This window comes from Montipora foliosa, chromosome 7 (genome assembly GCF_036669935.1).
Source record: "Montipora foliosa isolate CH-2021 chromosome 7, ASM3666993v2, whole genome shotgun sequence".
NCBI classification, from domain to species: domain Eukaryota; kingdom Metazoa; phylum Cnidaria; class Anthozoa; order Scleractinia; family Acroporidae; genus Montipora; species Montipora foliosa.
The window spans coordinates 12,822,804-12,844,243 of NC_090875.1; the positions used below are offsets into that span (position 1 = coordinate 12,822,804).

Sequence of the window (21,440 nt, forward strand, 5' to 3'; positions counted from 1 at the left end):
AGAAAACAGGTCAAATTACATAATAAGTTTCCATAGGGGTCACAATGAAAATGGACGATGTCAAATTAATAGGTATAATTATACGTTAATGGTAGTTTTAAGCAGTTTCAAGCAAAACGTTGTCGGAATTTTTTAGGGTAAACGTTCCCCCATCTCAAAAACAAGCGTTATGACGTCTTCAGTCAAGAAATGTGACGTGACACAGACAACTACGCGTGAAATGCATAATTAAAAATGAAAGGTTAGGATGCAGAAAGTGGAAGTACTTTTAAATATTCAAGCCTCGATATACTTGGGGAATTGTAAAATTACCCGAGAAATGGTCATACCAACGTTTCGTTCATGTTGCCTATGTCGAATAAGGACTTAATGCAAAAAATTGTGTCCGTTCGTTTTACCTAAAATACTCCATTGTGTAACTTGATAGTAGTATAATGAAAGTCACCTTTTTATGAAGACGAGTAACAAACTATACTATATATATATTCACTACACCTCTGTTTCACATTGAACAAAGGAGGAACTTAAAACCGAGGTACGACGCAGTTACGATCAACAGACGAGGATTTTGTGAAATATGATGAAAAGTTAAACAAATGGTAAAAATGCGTCGCCACGTCCCCGAGTCCCCACGCCCCCGCGTTCATGTCCCCGAGTCCCCGAGTCCTCGAGACCCCGAGTCCCCGAGTATTCGCGTCCCCACGTCCCTGTCCCACTTTTCGACACAGCCCCTTCCCTTGCAAGAGGTCTTCTTCCTGATTTATTTCTATAGCTCTTCGAAGGTGTTTTGCCCAAGCATTTTGATTTTAAACATGTACAGATAATTGCCATGACGTAACAAAATCTTTTAGGTTGAATTGGTCGAATTTTGTATTTTGCGGTTCTCTTTGCGACCCAAATTTTCGCCGTATGGTATGTCTGTTTTATGAGCCAGACAAGGAGAGCGATAGAAATAAAATGGCCGCCGTTGATATAGCATTTATCACTTGATATAAGGAATCACAATCTGAGTTCACTGTATGAGGTTCTCTGATTGGGCGGAAAAGAGACAATTGTGGAAATTTTCTGCCCAATCAGAAAAATCAAAATTTAATCCGCTCTGGAACTCGTCCGTTAAAAAATTTGTTCCCAGGGGCTCTTCTCGCCTTATTTGAAAACTTTACGCCAGTCCCGATTCTCGTCCCGTCTCGACTGATGTAAATGAGGGGGATCAATAAGCCTCACGTGGTATCACGCGCGTGGCCTCGATCGCGCGTTCTCTAGTAGTGATTGTTCCACGGAACCTTTGCACATGGCTTTCAAAAACGAACAAGATTTGAGTTTATATGATTTAGCATCTTCCAAAACGTCCGATGCACAAAAGCTAATGGGTGAAGCACGCAAGTTATTGCAACAAGATCTGGAAAACGTGAGGCAAGAGAAATTAGCTTTTGAAGAAATGACCAAAACTCTGAATGATATTCACTTCGCCAGCACCGTCAAGCTGAACGTTGGTGGCAAGATATACAAAACTGCACTGGCTACTCTCCAAAAAGACCCAGATTCCATGTTGTGCGCGATGTTTTCTGGAAAGTTCGAGTTGAAACCAGACGACGAAGATGGAGCTTATTTTATAGACCGCGACGCAGAACTGTTTCGGTAAGTAGTCTAATTAAGCAATTCAGGGCAAAACCAAGCCTTCTCGTGATCTGTCGCTAATTTTCGCTTTCGACTTCCCCATTCACCCTGCAACATAAGAATATTCATTATTGTTATCGCTGTCATACCTTTGTAACAGTAAACTCAAACTTAAAATTTCGTATATGTCTTTGTACCAATTCATCTATGTTGCACGGAATCTCCAATAAGCCTTCTCTACTTCGTGGTTCCTTGGTAACTTGGTGAAATCCTTGTAAGACCGGCTTTAATGTACAGTACTGGAAAAAAGAAACAAAAATACCAATTTGGACGACTGTGAATTCTTCGACCGGACTCTGTAAAGCAATCTGTCAAGAAACTTGACATCGCTATGGCGGTGTCCAACAGGAAAGCTCTGGTCCTTTGGAGTCGCACAACTATTAACCGTTTACGTTATGGCCTAATATCATTCTTCTTCTCTTTTTTTTATTGTTTATAAGACAAAAATACAAATTGTGTGTAAATACTTTGGATAATGTGAATAAATAAAGAATTGAATTGTTTTGAATATGCAAATTCCCGACATAAAAATGCAACTAAGTATGCTGGCTTATGCATACTGTATTCGGTAACGCGATGCGTCTGGCAGAATTTGACTGTTGTCATAAATATTCTTGTACTTTGGCCATTTCAATTTAATCAAAAAAAAAAAAACAAACAAACAGCGGCTACAAACATAATGATAAGACGCATTTTACTTTGGACTTGACGCTTCGTATGCTACAACATATATACATCTTCAGAAGTGAAGGTTGAACAAATTCAAATAGGATATATATAAAATTAAGAAGACTGGTAACTAAAGAGAATAAGATAAAAATAGTAAGATAAATAGATAGCGGTGAAAACTGACTGTTTAATAAAGCCACAGTTTTTCACTGACAACGTTTTCGTTTAACGCTGGTTTAAGGACAGGTATTAATAAGGTTTCCTTTATTTCTGACTGTTGTCATTTGAATGCTCTGAATGCAGGACCATTTATTTCTTGGCAAAAAAAAGGAAGTAATAAAAAATTTTCGATTGTGAGAAAAGCCACTGTTGAAAATTTTATTTCTGTATTGTCCAATACTGGGAGCATTGCTCCGTGGGTAGGCTCAGCCACCATGGCCATTAGTTGCCGATAAAGTGTCTAAAAGTTGCAAAAAGGTTCTATTTTATTTTAAAAGTTGCCGAAAAGTTGTTATTTTTTATAATTGTTTGCACTTGAAATTTGTTTTGTTGCGGTTGAGATCGTGCTCAGTGTTAGGGGGTGATTACATGGCATTGGTTTCCCATTCATTACACATGAACAGAGTCGGGTCGACGTTTTGGTAAAGACGACCAATCAAGCGGAAGTCGGGTCGTGGTGTTTGCGCAAGTAAAGTAACAGGAAGTTGCTATTTGAAAGAAGGTTTGAAGAACTTTCTGAAAATGGTGACGGGTCGTGACGTCTAGTTCCTGACGTACTGTCACTTCAAAAGTCGACCCGACGTTTGGAAATGTCAGGTAGTGAGAAAAATCGTGCCTGTGAAAGTGATCGAAACTCTTGTGATTGCGTTACTTTCGGATGCAGCTGCTAAGGAGTTAAAACAAAAATACTATAATAAAGTTTAGAAATACAGAAAGTATATAAATAGAGAAATATGGAATAAAAATCTACTAGAAAACTAAATAAATAAATAAATAAATAAGTACAATGACTTTATAACTGGAAGTGCCACGGCTTTAAATTTATCAAGAGAGTTTACCAGGCTAACGGATAGGGCAGAGTTTTTTGACAGTTTTTTTGGCGAAACGAGAATTGTAAGCAAGGACACAGTTAGAATATAAATGAATTGAATTGAAGTGACTAAAAGGAATCTTTCGTGACTTTGACTGTACCCCACAAGTTCGGTACATTTGTGGTACCGGGACCAGGATAGAAACTTAGGTAACTGCGGACTGATGCTGGATATTTTACAACGAGTGAAGGAATTTGGAACAAACACAAAATGAGCGAAAGCGAGGAAAAGGCAACACACAAGGCTGGAATTGGAGAAAGATACTCGTTCAACTACGGCGAAATAACCGAAATTGAAAATAACGCCGTTCAAGGGACAGGGGCACCCTGAACGTTAATTTTCGGAAAATATCTGTTCGGAAGACGATTTGAGAACTAGAATTTTCGGAACATTTGTTGTAAAATTTCTTGCTTGCCTGCCTGTCCTAGGATTTTCGAACATAAAAAATGGTATAATTGCTCATTTATAACGGAATTTTACCCTTAAGAGGTCACCTAGAATTTTCGGGAGCCTTTTTCCTGGCTGAATTTTTCAAAAAGGTAAGTTTTGATCCCTATAATTTTTGCAAGACTTCTTCGCCAGGCAAGAGATTAAATGGCAGTTCAATCTCTCCAAGTTGCCGTGGTGGAGAGGGATGTATGAGCGGCTAATAAGAGAAGTGAAGAATACCCTTTTACAAGGCTCTGGGAACCACGCACCTCACCTTTGAGCAGTTTTTAGGCTGTCGTCATTGACATCGAGAAGCAACTCAGTGAACAACCGGCCACTAACGTATGTCGAGGGCAACGAAGGGGAGTCGGAAACATCAACGCCGAACGTGATCATGTGGGGGCAAAATGCGCATGAATTTGCGGACATTGAGATTGAGGAAGAAGAGGTCACCAGGCTATACAGACGACTGAACAACGCCAGAAAACACTCATGGCGTCGTTGGCAAAGGGAGTACTGATCAACAGTCTGATGCCGAGAGTCACAGGATAAACCGCGGGAAACAACAAATTCCTGAGATTGGAGAAATCGTCCTTGTGGTGGGAAAGCAGAAGAACGGAGGGGAATGATCCGTCACATGAAAGGAAGAGACGGAGTGGTAAGGGGAGTGATTTTGTTTCATAAAGGAAACCACGTTCAACGACCCCTTCAACTGTTGTGACCTCTGGAAATAAAATGCTCGCATGGCGAGATTGCAGAGGACGTGATGCAAGCTCAAGTGGGAGACAAAACCATGGAAAGACGAAATGCAGCAAGGGAGGCGGAAGTCAGAATACGACAGATCGTTACAGATAATGAATGAACGAGCTTTGATAGAAATTTGATAAAAATTAAGAACACTCAATTTTTAGGGGAGCGTGACCGAAACTCTTGTGATTGCGTTACATCCCGATGTAGCTGTTAATGTGCAATCGGATAGGGTAGAACTGATTTTTTGACCGTTTTTTTTTCTTTTTTGGCGGAACGAGAATTGTAAGCAAGAAGACAGTGAGAATAAATGAATTGAATTGAAGTGACTAAAAGTAATCTTTCGTGAGTTTGACTGTACGCCACAAGTTCGGTACATTTGATACTGGAGGCGGTGAGGCCGCCTGAAAATGGTGATGGGACTTGACGATCCATCTAATTCGTGACGAGCCGTCATTTGAAAAGTCGACCCGACTTTTGGAAATATTTGGTGGTGGGAGATTTAGAAAAAACCCGTGTCTGTGCAGTAACGAACGAAAAACTCGACGCAACTGCGATGATCTCCTTTTGTTTTGTTTTCTTTTCTTCTATTCTAGTGAATGTTTATAATTGTCCTTGCACGTATCGATATTTAGTCGCTACTCTTCGGGAACGACACATACAACATTACTGAGCAGCACGTTGCCAGAGTATTATGTATATATTTCACTACGAACACGAGCGAACGGAACATTGGCCGTCATAACACTAGAGACGGAGAATCCGTCTAAGACGGGTTATCCGTCCAGCACGGATAATCCGTCTCAGTGTGAAAACGGAACGGTGTTCATTTTAGACGGATAGTCTGTCTATTTTTATCCGTCCGATTATCCGTCTATATAGACGGATTTTGAGGACGGAGCATCCGTCAAAATTGAGACGGATGATTCGTCTTGAATTCACATCAGGACGGATTAAGTCATCTTATTTTGCTCTGAAAAGCCTGCAACTAGAAAGAGCGCACTGAGTTCAGGGAAGGAAAACATGGCGTCTAAAGTTACGAAAAGGAAAGCAGGAAAGAAACCTAGAAAGAACACGTGGAAGGAGAATGAAGTCTTTCTTTTTGCTGGGCATGCCGTTTTTAACCCTTTCACCCCCGTGGGGTTCCCCATTGACGAGTAAAATCGTCTGGCGTCAGAGTAAAATCTTTTAGTGGCACTCTTGGAAGTGAAAGGGTTAAAAGAAAAAAATAGAATTTTTTTGCACATTTTTTAAAAATTGCCATGAAGTGTTTCCAGAGTTGTAATTCGCGAAGCTTTGCGATAGAGCGTTAAATTGTCTTTACATTTTCTCTTTCTCCTGGTTGACATAAGAAAGTACCCCATGGCTGCCATATTGTGTACTGTGGAGTTGTAACCGCGCCTGAGAGAAACCAGTGTTCTTTAGCTATCCGTCTAATGACAATTTGAGACGGAAGAAATTCAAACAGTTTATCTGTCTCGAATTCATACCAAGAGGGAAAATGTAGCAGACGTAAACGGCCGTTCACCCATTTGTAAGTGCTATTCTGTACGACGCTTATAGTTGTTTATGCACATATCGGTATTTTAGCCGCCACTCTTTGAGAATGAGGCATGCAACATTAATCAGCAGCTACAAACGAACGAAATATTCACCATTTTTGGATGCTTTTAGGAAGCGTGCGGCGATTTCGCTACGCTTGAAGAACGAAGCGTTCAACCGCTTCGGAGCACTACATGCAGGTATCGATATTTAAGCCGCCACACTTTGTCAACGAGGCATACAACATTCCTGAGCAGCATGTTGTCAGGGTATTCATTTCGCTACCAACGAACGAAACATTCGCAAAATTATTGCGTAAATTTGAAAGTGCTATTCTGGACGACGTTTATAGTTGTTCACGCACGTAACGGTATTTTAGCCGCCACTCTTTGAGAACGAGGTATACAACACTTCTGGGCAGCATATTGTTAGGGTATTAATTTCGCCACGAACGAACGAAACATTCACCAATTTCGGGTGTTTTTTAGGAAGCTTGCGGCGTTTTTCGCTACGCGTGGATATTTTGAGGAAGGGTGTGGCGATGTCGCTACGTTACAAGAACGAAGCATTCAACATTTCGGAGCGCTATTACAGTTTGTCATTATTTCTGTTTCTGAGCAGTATGTTGTCACACATTTGGGAATGCTATTACAGTCGATGTTTATAATTGTCTATGCGTAAATCGATGTTTTAGTCGCTACTCTACAACAATTTTGAGCAGCACTGCCTCCTGTGATCATCGAAGTTTTTATCTTTGTCTCACCACTTTCCAACAGTCGGGTTGACTTTTCAAATGACGGGTCGTCACGGCCTGATCGGATCGTCACGATCCGTCGAGATATTTGTAGCTGCCCCAGGCAGTTGAAGTTTAAAAACTTTACGACCCATCATCCGGTGAGTCGGGCCGTCAGCAGCAATTGGCAACCCGACTCAGTTCATGTATATTCGACATGTGTGGGTATCACGGCGGATTTGGGAAAAAAAGTAAAACTTAATTTTAATAATGCTAAAAAATCAAAACTGTCCGAGAATTTTAGAAGTTGCCGAAAAGTTTCCGAGCAACTTGCGGCTAAACCTATCCCTGGGATGTCTGTGGCATACCATGGCAAGGATTCGGTATGGTTTGTTTTCATCATGGTCAGAAATGGAAATCCCTTGGGACGTGTCCGTTTTATTATACGATTTCATTGGCGTCAACTTATGCTCAATATGACACAAGGGAATCCCTTGGGATGAGTCGATTTTATAGTTCGTTTTCTTTGGTTTCAGCACGAAATAATGGAAGCGTCAATGTCATTATCACATTCAACGAATGCACTCGAATACTGGGTGTCTCGAAAACTCAGACCTCGAAATTGCAGACCTCGAAAACTCAGACCCCTCGAAAAATGCACGCCCGAAAAACTTTAAACAACGCCTTCCACAGCTCACAACACACTCTTTAGTAATGTATTTCAGTTTGCAATTTATATATCGTATTTATTTGGCTATAAGTCGAACGATTTTACACTTCTAGCCGAGATCTTTTAAAGTCAGGCAAAGCAACATATTGAAACACTTCATTCACGGAGAAGCAGAGCGTATGTCAATGACCCGTTCACTATTATCAAGGCTGTGCCCTAAGGAAAATTTCAGAAAGCCCTTCAGGCTCCCAAGCATTTCAGGTGTGGTGCCCAGATCTCTAAGTTGGTCGCCCGAATTAATTAATTAATTATCTGAGATCAACAAAGCACCAAGATCTTCATCTACCTCTCTCTCAACTGGACATTGCTACTACTGCTCTGGTAAACGCCGAACTCGCTAATACAAGAAAAGCCCGCATCCCGTCAAATTTTCCGCGCCATACTGAGGAAAGTGGCAACGCCTCCGATGTTAGAAACAGAGCTATCCCGCGTTGTAAAGAGTAAAAAGTAAAGATTGCGGCGGGTTTATAAAGTTTTGATAAAGACGTTTGGGTCTAATACACATAAACCCCTTTATTGGTTAGTTAGGTTGAAAATAAGTTTTCAAAACGTGAATCTTTGCCGCTTAAGATAATTGACGGACTTCCTGTGGAGCTTTCTGTGAAAACTGCCGTGAAACAATAAAACCACGGCGGCCCAAGAGCTATCAGTTTTTTTTTTAAAACAAGTCATCTTGATCTGAACGAAAATCACAGCTATAGCACAGAACGTAAGTATTTTTTTTTCCTATAGTATCAGTAAAATGTTTAGTTGAATGAGCTTTTTGTGAAATCGGCCGAAGCGTCAGTCGTTGCGCATGTGTTTTTAGGACACGTCATGATTTTTCACGACACCAAAGACAACGCAGGATTGCTCTGTTTCTAAAACAACAACAAATAACATGATATCTTTCCTTTTTTTATTTCTTTATTTCATGTACACGGTAAAAAGAACCATAACCTAAATGTATTTTAGCCAAGCAGGCACAGCAGTCAAAAATCGTAAAAGTATTAAATTTGCATAGACTGTGATTTCGGGTTTATACAAAATAAATTGCGCCGCTTCGCCGGCCGCACCTTATCCCAGTCAGAGCAGAAGTAACTTTTTCAAAATAAAAACTGTAACCAATAAATACCAAACTTCAAGTTTCAAATTTGATGCTATTTTGAGAAGGAATCAAAATCCGTGCGACAGCTGGCAGTCAGGTGTGCAGTCACTGATTCTGTTCGGCCTTTGAACACAGTGTTTCGTAGAAAAAAGAAAATTTGGGGAGCTTTCATAAACTGTAACCACCAGCAGAGTACCCGGCTGGGCGACCGGGTAATTTTGCTCACTCGCCCGAAGCCAAATGTTAAGCTGGAGACACATTGTCGCTGTCGCCATGTCGTTACGGCTTACCGATCAGATTGGCAGGCTACTAAGGCATGTCGCTACGTCGTTACAGGGTATTCAGTGAATTCGCTGTAGCACGTGGAATCGCTAGGTCGTTATCGGTAAGTTTTAAAAATGGCTTCATTTAAAGAAGCTCTTCTAGGCTCAAGTTAAATTGCGTTAAAATTTGGGGATAGGGCTCGGGTGACCTTTTATAGATGTACCAGTTATGAAAGCCACTTAAATATAATAAATATAATCAAAATTTTTGGGAATTGTGGCTGATGAGCGTGGAAGTGTAGTGGCAAGGAAAAGGGCAGCGACCGCTTACGAAACGGACATTTGCGGCGAAGTCGATCGAGGTGGTCGAAGTTGGCATCGACCAATTGAAGTATTTTGAAACAGGTGGAAATTATTGCCGTGTGGAGAGGCTGGCTAGATGAACTAGACCAATGTTGTAACTCCTGTTCTTCCAATTAACGAGAAAGCCAAATCAGAATTTACAAATGTTGATAAAGACCAAAGAAAAAAGGAACGAAGAAACGTTGAAAACGAACTAGCCAGCGAATAAACAGAACCATCACTAAATAATACCGGAGAAAAACACAACGAAAAAGATGCATTTAGTGACTCGAGCATTGCTCGGATCACCTTCCCCAGCTTAATTAAATGGTCGTGCTTTATATTTTAAACCAAAGGTTTCAGAGAATACCTTTAGTATAAGGAAACTTGAAAAGGTTTTTCTCTGCGTGCCCATAACCTACCACGCTAGCTGAATAAATCAAAATTTCTACCAGATCTTGCGCACTGCAAGACACAAGAAAGAGAAATATTTACGCGAACCGGAAAGAAATCGTGCACGAAACACTTGTTGTTATCTGGGAATCTGCATCCCGTGACCTATCTTGATGTCTAGATCTACATATACGCAACATCCAATTTGCCACTTCAAATAGAAATTTTTTGGGGATAAGTTAATATAGTTATAAGTTAATCAGAAAATGTCTTTTTTTGGACACAGAACAAGATCCACTGAATACCTTTTGCTTATACTGCCAGAAAAGTTCGTCGAATTAGTTTTTTCGGAATCTGCACAACTGAAATTTATTTGCCCAACTGTCCTTTTTGCCGTGGTAACCGCAAGGTCGGCAAAATAAACCTTAAAGTAGTGCCCAAAAACAGAGTTGTTATAAAAGAATAGTTTGCCAACAGGATCAAACACACTTGTTTATAATCTTTCATCGTTTCCAAAACAACGCAGCAAACACCGAGCGTCTTTCGACTACCTTGTTCTTATACAGCAAAGCAGTGCCGCTGGAAAGAACTGCGCATTTCTTTTGAGTTGAATGGTTAGTTTATTGACTCATTAAAAGTTAAGGCCATTTAAAATGTCTGCAATGCGTAATTTATTTTGAGTTTGGTCTCGTTAAATGTCAATTGATTTGTTTGTTTGTTTGTTAATATCTATTATAAGATACATTTTGAACTACCTTCGTAACGACGTGTTACACTGCCCAGACGAGAGAACAGTCCTTGAAGATCTGCTTGTAGAAGCAAGGTTTTATCAAGTTCAAGGTCTCATCGCTCAACTTGAACGAAAAATGCATCCGTTAAAATCATCCGTGATAATAAAGGATGGAAAGCACCGAAAGGCTGTTATGTCCTGGCTGCCACCTGGCGCTTCCTGTTCTCTGCTATTTAGGGCTACTACCGACGGAGGAACTCCCAAAGATTTCCATCACTGCTGTGATAACAAAGGAGCTACACTTGTGGTCATACAAAGTGGAAAATACATATGCGGCGGCTACACTTCGAAATCATGGGAGTCACGTAAGCTATTGATTACTTTTATTTGCCTTTACCTTGGTGAATAGATTACAGTTGATGAGACTTTGCAGTTAGTGAACAGTCTCTTGGTCTTTTGAGCCCGAGAAAATCCACCCCAATCACTCTTCCCTATAAATGCCAGTTGCATTAAACGTAACGTTGGTTGTAGCAACTTAAGTCCGGCATTCAGCCCAGTCAAACCCACTAATCTTACATCAGAAGTTCCAGTTACGTCAGAAGTTACGTTTTAGGCAACTGTCTCCTGGAATATTAAGGCTGCGATAGTGAAAGGGTACACATTACTTCTAGAGATACTGATTTCGTGTATTCCATAACACGATCTTCTGTATCACATGAGCACCTGTTGTGTAATAATAGTAAACGATGGTAATGTTGGTTTTGCTAAAACATTCGTAATCATAACCATAACCTGTACTTTGGGGACAAAGAAAATGGGCCCAGAAAATGGGCCTGGAACCCAGGCGTGGAACTCATGCAGGCGGGAAAAGAGAGAACCCTGTATTACTAGGCGCATGCTCGGAATCTCGCCAATTTCCCCCAAAAATGGGGAAATAACCATATTAAGACTGGGTGTAGTGTATTTTTAATGCTTTTATTCTGGAACCGTGGCGGATAATGTGAAAGGAAATTGTGATGCCAAGTTTCTGGAGGCAATTTATTTTGCGTTTAAACAATGCCACTTTAACTTTGTGCCTAAGGCGGAACAACTGCAAGCTATTCATGTACTCGTTACCGGTAATGATGTTTTTGTTAAAACAGCGACAGGATTTGGCAAGTCTGTTTGCTATATTAATTGTTGTTCTTTTAATATTTTTGTGAAACCCAACTTAACAGTTGCGTGATGTTGGTGCAGAAAAATATCAAATTTTGATTTAATTGCTCTCCCGAGAGTCTTTATGAAGAATCGGTGCGAGAGAAACTGCTGCTGAAATTCCAAAACATTATCGTATGCTGTTGAAGAGGGTCACTGTGTGTTACAGTGGAACTATGAAACTTACAAATGTACTGTAGGTCGTGGATGTGAATCGCTCGACAATGAATAATAAATCTCCTGCTGGAACTCTCGTTTATTGTTCATTTCTTATATGATAATCGCACTGATCCAGTGAACATATATTTGAGTTGCACAGTAATTATTGAAACTGTGATTGTCTTAGGAGTTTAGACTTACCAATTATAAAATCCTGACTGGTGGCTTTTGATATTACACTGAATGCTTTAAGATTATCGCTTTAAATAAAATGGCGTTCTCCTGCAGATATCTCTAACAGCCCAGTTGCCAAGCCCGCATAGATTACTGAAGGCGCGAAACCTATAAACTATGCGCTACATTATATCCCCCTCCTATGAGAACAAGAGCAAATAACAGTCAATAGATATGAAGGGCATGCAAAAACTCACTATTAAAACAAAACTGTCACAAGATAGTCCACTGGCTGAGAAAGAGCTCCCAAGCTGTTGCATGGCTCTTTGTCGCTGAGGGATTCTGGCTCTTGCAATGATTCGTTGCTTGCCTTCTGGAGGAATCTTCTGTTCCTCTTGTACTGCCCTCCATCATTCGTGCGAACTATTTACCGCCTGGGGGTGTTCTCCCTTTGCAGGACTGTGACAAGCTTCCAAGTTCTTGACTTGGTTTGGATGTAGACCTGGTCCCCAGTTTCTAAGGGCTGTAGCTGTTTAGTGCCTTTGTTGTCATAGTATCGTTTGGAGGCTTGGTTCAGGCTTCGTCTCTCCTTGGCAATCTTGGGGTTGACGACTTCTGGCGTAACCTGGTCTCTGGTTGCCGCGAGCGAGGCACGTAGTCTTCTGTTTTGCTGTTTGAACCGGTCCTTCCACTAATCCATTCGCTTGTGGGTAAATGGGACTGCAGGTCACATGTCGGAAGTCTCACTCATAGGCAAAGCGGGAGAAATCTTCAGCAGCAAATTAGGGTCCGGTATCGGATACCAGCTTCTCAGGAATACCGAATCGTGCAAATATGGCTTTCATCTTGTTTTTCACTGCTGAGGATGTCGTGCTGGGCATTTGTTGTAGCTCAAAATATCTGCTGTGGTAGTCGACCACCATCAGATAGTGCACATCCTCAATTTGGAATAAGTCTGCAGCTGCAGTTTGCCACGGCCAATGGGGAATTTCATGAGATATCAGCATGGGCTCCTTTGGATTGCATCTTTGGTATTCCGAGCAAGTTAGAAAGCTTGAGACCATATCTTCTATCTGACCATGCATGTTTGGTCAGAACATCCCTTCCTTTGCACGGCATTTCCACTTCATTCTGCCAGTGTTTCTCGTGTGAATTCGTTTCAGCGTCTCTCCTCTAAGAGCGGAGGGAATGACAATTCTCTCGCCTTCAAGTAAGCACAAGTTCATCCATTACTATTAACTTATCTCTATAATTCCAGTATGGTAGGACTGACTCGGGGCACTGGTTTCTTTGATGTGGCCATCCAATAAGGAAAATTCTAATCAACTGCTGTAGATCAGGGTCCTCCTTTGTACATATCTGTAGCTCTGAGATTTTGTTTTCAGAGACTGGCAGAGAGGTCATCACGGCATGGACGTGTTCACTAAAAGCCTCATGGGTGTCATTAAGATGCAATCAGGAAAGCGTATCAGCAACTGGCATGGTATATTTTTCCCAGCTTTGTTGAGGACGTTTATCTCATTCTTTTAAAGGCGGAGAATCATTCATTGAAGCCGTGGAGGGGCCGCTGACAAGGGTTTCCTTAAAATTGCCTCTAAAGGCTTGTGATCAGTGATAATCTCAACAGGCCTGCCATAGATGTGCTGATGGAATCGTTCAGTTCCGAACACTACGGCATACATCTCTATTTAATGTGAGCATAGTCTTGCTCTGAGGTCGTGAGGCACTTTGACGCATACACAACAGGCTTGTTATTCTGCAGCAACACCGCACCTAGACCATGCTTGGAAGCGTCGATGTTACGCTCTTACTTGCATCAATGTCAACGTCAATGTCAATGTCCCTGCTTCGTCTGGTATCCAGTTTTCTTCATAAAGAGCGATTAGTTTTGGATCAGGCTGCACTCCCTTGTCTGATAACACGAGACCGAAATAGCTCACTTTGTATGAAACAGTTATTCCATTCGCTGCCATCGCATATGAGAATGGTAGACCGGCAGTTCTACAACTCGCTTATTATAAAGTATGAATGCCCCTATATTTTAGACATTGCATTTCTTAAAAGTAGTTCAATAGTGAAGCCAAGCGCGCGTGGGCAGAGCCGGCGTAGCGGTCATCAGACTCGATTACCATACAAAGGAATTGTGTTACATGGCCGGGTTCATTCCTGCTAGTGCGATTTCGTAAGTGGCCATTCAGCATATCAACCTCCAAGGGACAAGCACGAGCTGGAAACCCTGGGAGGCATGGTCAACTACTTATCAAACTTCACACCCAATTTGGCAGAAGCCACTGCACCTTTGAGAAGTCTACTGAAGAAAGACTCAGAGTTTTTATGGGATTGTTCACAGTCAGCAGCTTTTGAACAAATGAGAAACGTTGATTGATTGTATTTTGTTGGCTCACTGACTTTAACTCTCACCCCAAGGTCATCCATTTTCTGGCATAGACACATTTTCTCTGAGGTAGGGGTCATACAAAGGAATTGTGTTACATGGCCGGGTTCAAATCCTGCTATTGCGATTTCGTAAGTGGCCATTCAGCATATGAACCTCCAAGGGACAAGCATGAGCTGGAAACCCTGGGAGGCATGGTCAACTACTTATCAAACTTCACACCCAATTTGGCAGAAGCCACTGCACCTTTGAGAAGTCTACTGAAGAAAGACTCAGAGTTTTTATGGGATTGTTCACAGTCAGCAGCTTTTGAACGAATGAGAAACGTTGATTGATTGTATTTTGTTGGCTCACTGATTTTAACTCTCACCCCAAGGTCATCCATTTTCTGGCATAGACACATTTTCTCTGAGGTAGGGGTCATACAAAGGAATTGTGTTACATGGCCGGGTTCAAATCCTGCTAGTGCGATTTCGTAAGTGGCCATTCAGCATATGAACCTCCAAGGGACAAGCATGAGCTGGAAACCCTGGGAGGCATGGTCAACTACTTATCAAACTTCACACCCAATTTGGCAGAAGCCACTGCACCTTTGAGAAGTCTACTGAAGAAAGACTCAGAGTTTTTATTGGATTGTTCACAGTCAGCAGCTTTTGAACAAATGAAAACGTTGATTGATTGTATTTTGTTGGCTCACTGACTTTAACTCTCACCCCAAGGTCATCCATTTTCTTGCATGGACACATTTTCTCTGAGGTAGGGGTCTCTGCATGTAGCGACGAGCCATTCTCTTGAGTTCCTTTTCTAGCTTGTCTCTGAGTGCTAATAAGATGCTACATGGGGGTGCATCACTGGCACTGCGTCAGGTTTGAGGTGAGATTTATGCACGCATGGAATGGTCCCTAAGCCCTCAAACACATTACTGTATTCTGTAATTTTTGTCGCAAACGTGTCCCAAAATAATGCGAGTGATCCCTTTGAAGGAAAACGGAGTGTCTACAAAAATCACATGCGTGTTTGGGGTGTTAGCACGCACGCAATAAAATACTGGTTATTTTTGCCTGTAATAGCAATTTTATTGTTTATTTCTATGAAAGTTTTGCTGGAAAACCTTGTTGTTAATTTTTTTCTGCCTTTTAATCCACATAGTTATGTTCAGAGAGGGACTGAGAAAATTTTTGTTGTATAAGTGGGTTGAAATATGATATGCGAGTGATTTTCATGAAGATGCCGGTGATTTTAGCAATTTTGTGTTCAAGTGTGTTTTTTCCTCTGCTGCAAGCAGAGACACTACTGATGCAAACCGCTGCGAAAAGTGACTTGACTCCAGAATACCCTGCCACATGAAAGCCGTACCCATGAAAAGGTTTGATACGAGGTTAGATAGCCTTTATTGAGAGTGGATACGCGGACACGCAGTTGTTTCCTTAGCTCCCAGTATCCCTGGCTATATTAGGGAGCTCATACACGCGCGTTTTTGAGACGGGGACGGCAACCGGAAGTGACCTGTTGTCCCTTTTAACTGTTTTCACACAATCACATTTACATTGCTAAGATCTTTTCCCCATTATATTCTGTATTTGGGGTGCCTTTTAAAAACAAAATAATTCAATTTAAAGACTACCGAAAATTTAGTTTTTTCCCAAAGCGGAAGTCAGTTCGTTTACTCATGCGCAGTTGATCTGAGAACAAGCGCGCGGAAGGGCGAGGAAAAAGCGTCGATGGAAACAACAGTAAGTGCAGTGATTTTTGCTTGAGAGTGGGTTTTCTTGTCAGTCACCGGAAGTAACATTTCACTTCCTTAGCAACGCACGAAAAATCCGTCTGTGGGCCCTTAAGCTCTCTATTGAGAGTGGATACGCGGATGCGTAGTCGCTTTCCTGGTTTCCAGTATCTCTCCTTTCTGAAGCGTGGAACAAAAAGAGCGAAGTCGATTGATGTATATGTATCTCTCGTTTCGCTTTTTAAAAGCACTATGACTGACAGTCTCCCTGTGTGCTACTTCGAAAACCACCTATCTTTGAAATGGCTGGGAATTTACGTGTCTCTGTCACGCCCACTTTCACTGGTAAAAATTTCAAATTCTTAAGAGGTATTGGCAGAACCTGAGCGTATATGGAAGGCTCTTTTATTGGGGATAAGTTCTCGGAGGAGACTTGGGAATGAAGATTATACAAGACAATATCGAAAAAAGGGACTTCACCACAGGTCTCTTCGTGGAAAGTTTTTCAGCGATTGCCAAAGAAAGCAGAGATTAATTTTGAAAACGTGTTTTCGATTTTTGCGGTCGTTATAGTATACCTTAAGCCCGTGAGAAAGGAATTTCTTCAAAATGTCTAACGAAAGGGGCGGGGCACTGACTCGGTAATTCGCGCCCATTCCACAGATTGGTGTTTTTCGTAGTATATGCCAGGAAAAATCTCGATTTCTCGATTTTGTGTCTGTCTGTCTGTCTGTCTTTCTGTCCAGATGATTCTGACGTCATCCTGTTGTTCTCCAGCGAGACAAAAATGGCGTCCACAGTTGACGGATAAAAAAAGGAAATTTATTTGAAATCACAGAAAAATTACACTGAGAGCTTCTTTAGAGCCTAGCGAAGACATTCTTTATGGTAAAACACGGCAATCATAAAGGTTGAGCTTCTGATTTTGTATTTCATGTAGTATTCCATTTGGGTTTGTCTATAACTTTGGCCGTTAATTTTTTTCCACGCTCAAAATTACCCACTTTTTGCATGGAATAACCGTTTAGAATGACTTTCTGAGTTTCTGAGATGATACTTTTTGACTGGGAGGCATAAGCTTATTGTGACAAAAAATTCATCACTTTTGGCTACGTGTAAGTTTAAGCATGTATTTGAACATAAAAGATGCAACACTTAGCGAGAAAATATAAGTGAATTAACCGAATACTTGGAAAAAAATTCCCAGAAGGCTTCATAATTCAGTTATAAGACATATTTTATGCAGTTGAGTGAATAAAAAAATTGTTGTCTTAAATCACTGAATTGTTTCAATGTATTAAACACAATCGCCAGCTTTAGAAGTTGTGCAAATATTACTCAATTCTTCCACATCTCACTCACAGCACTTCACTTGCAAATGCTACAACTAGTATATATATATTAATAAAGCGCAATGATCGAGCGAAAAAAGTGATGTATCGTTCAGCAAGACAATTATTTTTTTCTAGAAAGCTGCTGGGCAGGATACTTCTCCCCTCTCTCTTCTCATTTCTTAGTAAGCTATACAAAAGTATTCTTGTATAGCTCAGTTTTCAGAAGTCATTCTTTACAATCGTGTCATATGAAGTCATGTCATTATAATATTGTTACATTATAAAGTGATGCACATCAAGCAAACGTGAAAATGTTTACATTCTTAATGAAAAATAGCCAAAAATAGCAAAAAGAAGTTCAGAAATGCTCATAGTGTGGTAAATGCTGCTAAAATCATCACTTACAATTTAAAAGTGGACCGATATCTCCAAAAAAGGTGTGAAAGCAGAATTGAAATTTGTGATCATTTATAGTGGATCACATGTTCATTGCTGCTGTTGATTTTTATTCTACCTCATTATCATGCTGAAAGACCACATGAGATACCAAGCGCATGCTCCAAGCAGTAACATGTTTCACGCCGATCATTAATTTTATAAATTTGCAGCACAATTTTTAATTATCAAGTATACATAGAGGATATAATACATGGTCGCGCGGGGATACGAATTTTATCTTCTCTTACTGAAAGTATCTCTCTCGAGTGAGCTTCGCTCACTCGTGAGAGATACTTTCAGCACTCGAAGATAAAATTCGTATCCCAAAGCGGCCATGTAATATATCCTCTTTATTTTATAGATATTGATGAAATGTCCAGATTTAAAACAATTTGAAAAAGTGGTCACCAACCGCTAAAAAACGTATGTTGTGTAACATGAAACAAGATGTGAAAGTTATGAAAAACAAATCATGATGTAAGAAGAATTATATCAAAGCACAAAAGTACCTTACAATAAAAAGGAAGCTCGCGTTTTATTGGCTAATCGTGTTCGTTACAATGACAACACCTATATCCTGACATTTGAAAAGATAAAAATGATGTTTACTACGCGCGGTGAAGATATTATGTGAAAGAAAAATCCTGGCATTTCATCAGTATCTATATAATAAAGCTATTTATTATAACGTTGCAAATTTATTATATTTATTAAAATAGTAGATAATTACATGGGAATGTTTCAGTTTAATATTAAATATGAATATTGATGAAAGTCAAGTAGACTATTGCACGACTGATAATGATAAAACAACGCGAAAATGGGAAAGCTCGGGAAGCCCATTTTATTGAAAAAGCTCAAACTATGCAGAACTTCTTGGGATAAACAAGCGTGACGGATAAAGAAATTTAACGATCTCGTTATTTAGTATATTTTGCTTTGTTTATCCAGTAGCTATATCACGTTACATTATCACTTAAAACCTTCCTTAATTACTTCAAAACATGTGTATATATATTCTGTAAATTCGTTAGATAGGAGGCTGGTATTGGCGAGCCCAAATATCGTTTAAAAAAATACATTTTCGCGTTGTTTTATCAGTCGTGCAATAGTCTACTTGACTTTCATCAAAATTTTTTAATCAATTTTGACTGATCACGATCTTCTACGATCCAACGCTGTGCAAGACTTATCGTTCACGGTTTTTGCAAAGGTTTGAAACCTCAACTTCATTAAATAATGAACAAAATTAATTAATTCTTTAACTCCATTTATACTGTTTGTCATATCAAGCGATGTCCCTATAAATATTAAAAGTTTCACTTTTTTTGAAGCCTTAAATACTACCTTATAAGGAATGTACTCAGTTTATACCATATTTGGAGACTGGAATAAAGTTTCAACGCTAAAAAAGCAAATTTCTTCAAATTTTCCTGCAAAACTTAGTCAAAGCATAAAATTATTTTAAAATAAATTAGGTCAGCCAAATTCATTTCTGACCGAAAAGGAACTGACAAAGAAAAAACAGGAAGCCTCGACTTTCCCAACCGATTGAACCTCAGACGGTCGGATCCAGGGAAAAGTGACGTCAGAGGCTCACTTACTTAAAATTTCAGCGTGTGAACGCAGCTGATTATATATGCAAAGCGTGAGTTTAAAAGTCTGAAAGCCCAAAACCCCCGTGCTGCTTATTAATTCTGCGGCGTACACACGTATTGCATTCTTAAACTAGACAGCTTTGACGTCATTTTCTCCTCGATCCAGCTCTCTCAAGAACATAATGTTAATAATGGCGGACCATTAAATAGGAAAATTACAGTTAAAATAAAGAGGTTTCTTTTTGAAATCAAGGCTTAAAACGTGGGTCACTTAGTGTTTTGTTAACATAGTTTTGAAATCCAAAGAAAAATATGAATTGATTTTTTGGCCACAGGGGCACTTTAAAAGGGAGCAAGTGAAGAATGGTTGCAGGTTAAAGCTATCTGAATGATGAAATAGCTTTGTAACATTTTTTCTCTTACAACAGTGCAAGAATTTTTTTATTCCATTTGTGCTGCATGCAATTGGTTTCTTCCGACAAGCGTTTGCAGGAAATTCTATTTCAAAATCACCCGCCCAACCCCCCATCCCACCCCCCCCCCCCCTCCACTTTAAAAGCCTTATGTGATTATTTCTGTTCTTGACAAAGTTCTATTTGTGCAAAAATGATGTCCGATCTCACCTTGCAGAAAAACAATACTCGAAACCTATTTTTTAAAAAATTAAACAGGAGTCGATGGGTTCAAAAAGTACTTAAAAGGAGCCCCGCTTTTAGCCTTGGCTGACCTCATACGTAGCTTTTAATTAAGAAATGCTAATATAGCCTCCATTTATTTTCTTTACTCAGCTGATTCTCTCATCAGCGTACCAGATTTCCTGTCATTTCTGTTTTCACTCGTTAAACCTTCCAACAGTGAACCCATCAAGATCCCTGTAAAACCAGATGGAAATGGTGGTATAGGACTCCGGAATGATTTTGGACCAACCTTCGCTTCCACATCGTGCACAGACCTTTATGTGCTTTCAAGTGGTTCTGGTAATATGATTTGTAAAGCTAACTTAGGTGGTTGCTTTTCGAACCCTGAAGGTTATGGTAGAAACGCAACTTTCTTTACCGGTGAAAACCAGTTTAAGGTCACTGAAATGGAAGTGTTTAAAATCGCCATATAGTCTTTTTTTGTTTAACAAAATGATTCTGGTTTTCATAAGAACCTTACCGCCAACTAGCCAGACTGTCTCATAGGTGCATTCTACCACAAAAGACTAAATTAGTAGAACTGAGTATTGCCCGAAGACTTTTCAATTCTCGGGAAAATAGTTCATAGCCTCCTTATACTGAACACTAGGATTGCAGAAAACACAGTAAGTAAACAAATGGATTATAAATTCACTATGAAATAATAACCGGTAGAGATACATTTTAAGAGTTTATCTTTTGTAGAAATTGCAGTAGATAGTCCATTGACTAAACCCCTTACGGAGCAAAGAATGGGGATTCCGTTAACACAGTTAATAGCTCCAAAATCCTGATGAAGGGATTGTAGTGCTTACCTAATACATGTTATGTCTAAGGTTCTTGAATTTTAGGGTGCTTTAACAGGGTAATGGTGATGTCTTAAGATGTAACTTGCCAGTGGTCAAGGAAACACTCCGATGTATAAAAAAACAACCAACTCTTACCTTTTACGCTGTTGTTGCAAGAGTGGTATACCAGATTACCCTTCGTAATGCTCTAGTCAATTGAAAACACGCCCCCCGCCCCTCCCCGGAACGTAGCGGGGGATGTAACATTTGTCATTTGCACAGTCTTACATTTTAAACTTTTCCCCGCTCCTGTGGGGAAACTTTCCATTCCCCACTCTTCCCCAGTGTTCCCCACTGCCATGGCCCCTGTTTGTAACTAGAAGATTTTGCTAAGTTCATTTAAGGTAATTCCCTTGAAAAGGACATACTATCCAGATTTTTTCAAACTTGGCACAATTGATATTTATACACAGGACTTTAAAAAAATGCAATAAAAAGATGGGGTCACTGTGCTTGTTTTCGCTTGT

General features: G+C 40.1%; 1 protein-coding gene across 1 annotated transcript in view; it reads left to right on the forward strand.

Moving 5' to 3' along the window:
* Window positions 1–882: 882 nt before the first annotated feature.
* The window catches only part of LOC138009929 (uncharacterized), a 54,009-nt gene continuing 33,451 nt past the window's right edge, over window positions 883–21,440 (forward strand). The window contains exons 1-3 of the mRNA XM_068856912.1: window positions 883–1,638; window positions 10,443–10,798; window positions 20,237–20,558. Coding sequence (XP_068713013.1) covers window positions 1,292–1,638; window positions 10,443–10,798; window positions 20,237–20,558 — 1,025 coding nt within the window. The 5' untranslated portion in view covers window positions 883–1,291. The remainder of the gene's footprint in view (window positions 1,639–10,442; window positions 10,799–20,236; window positions 20,559–21,440) is intronic.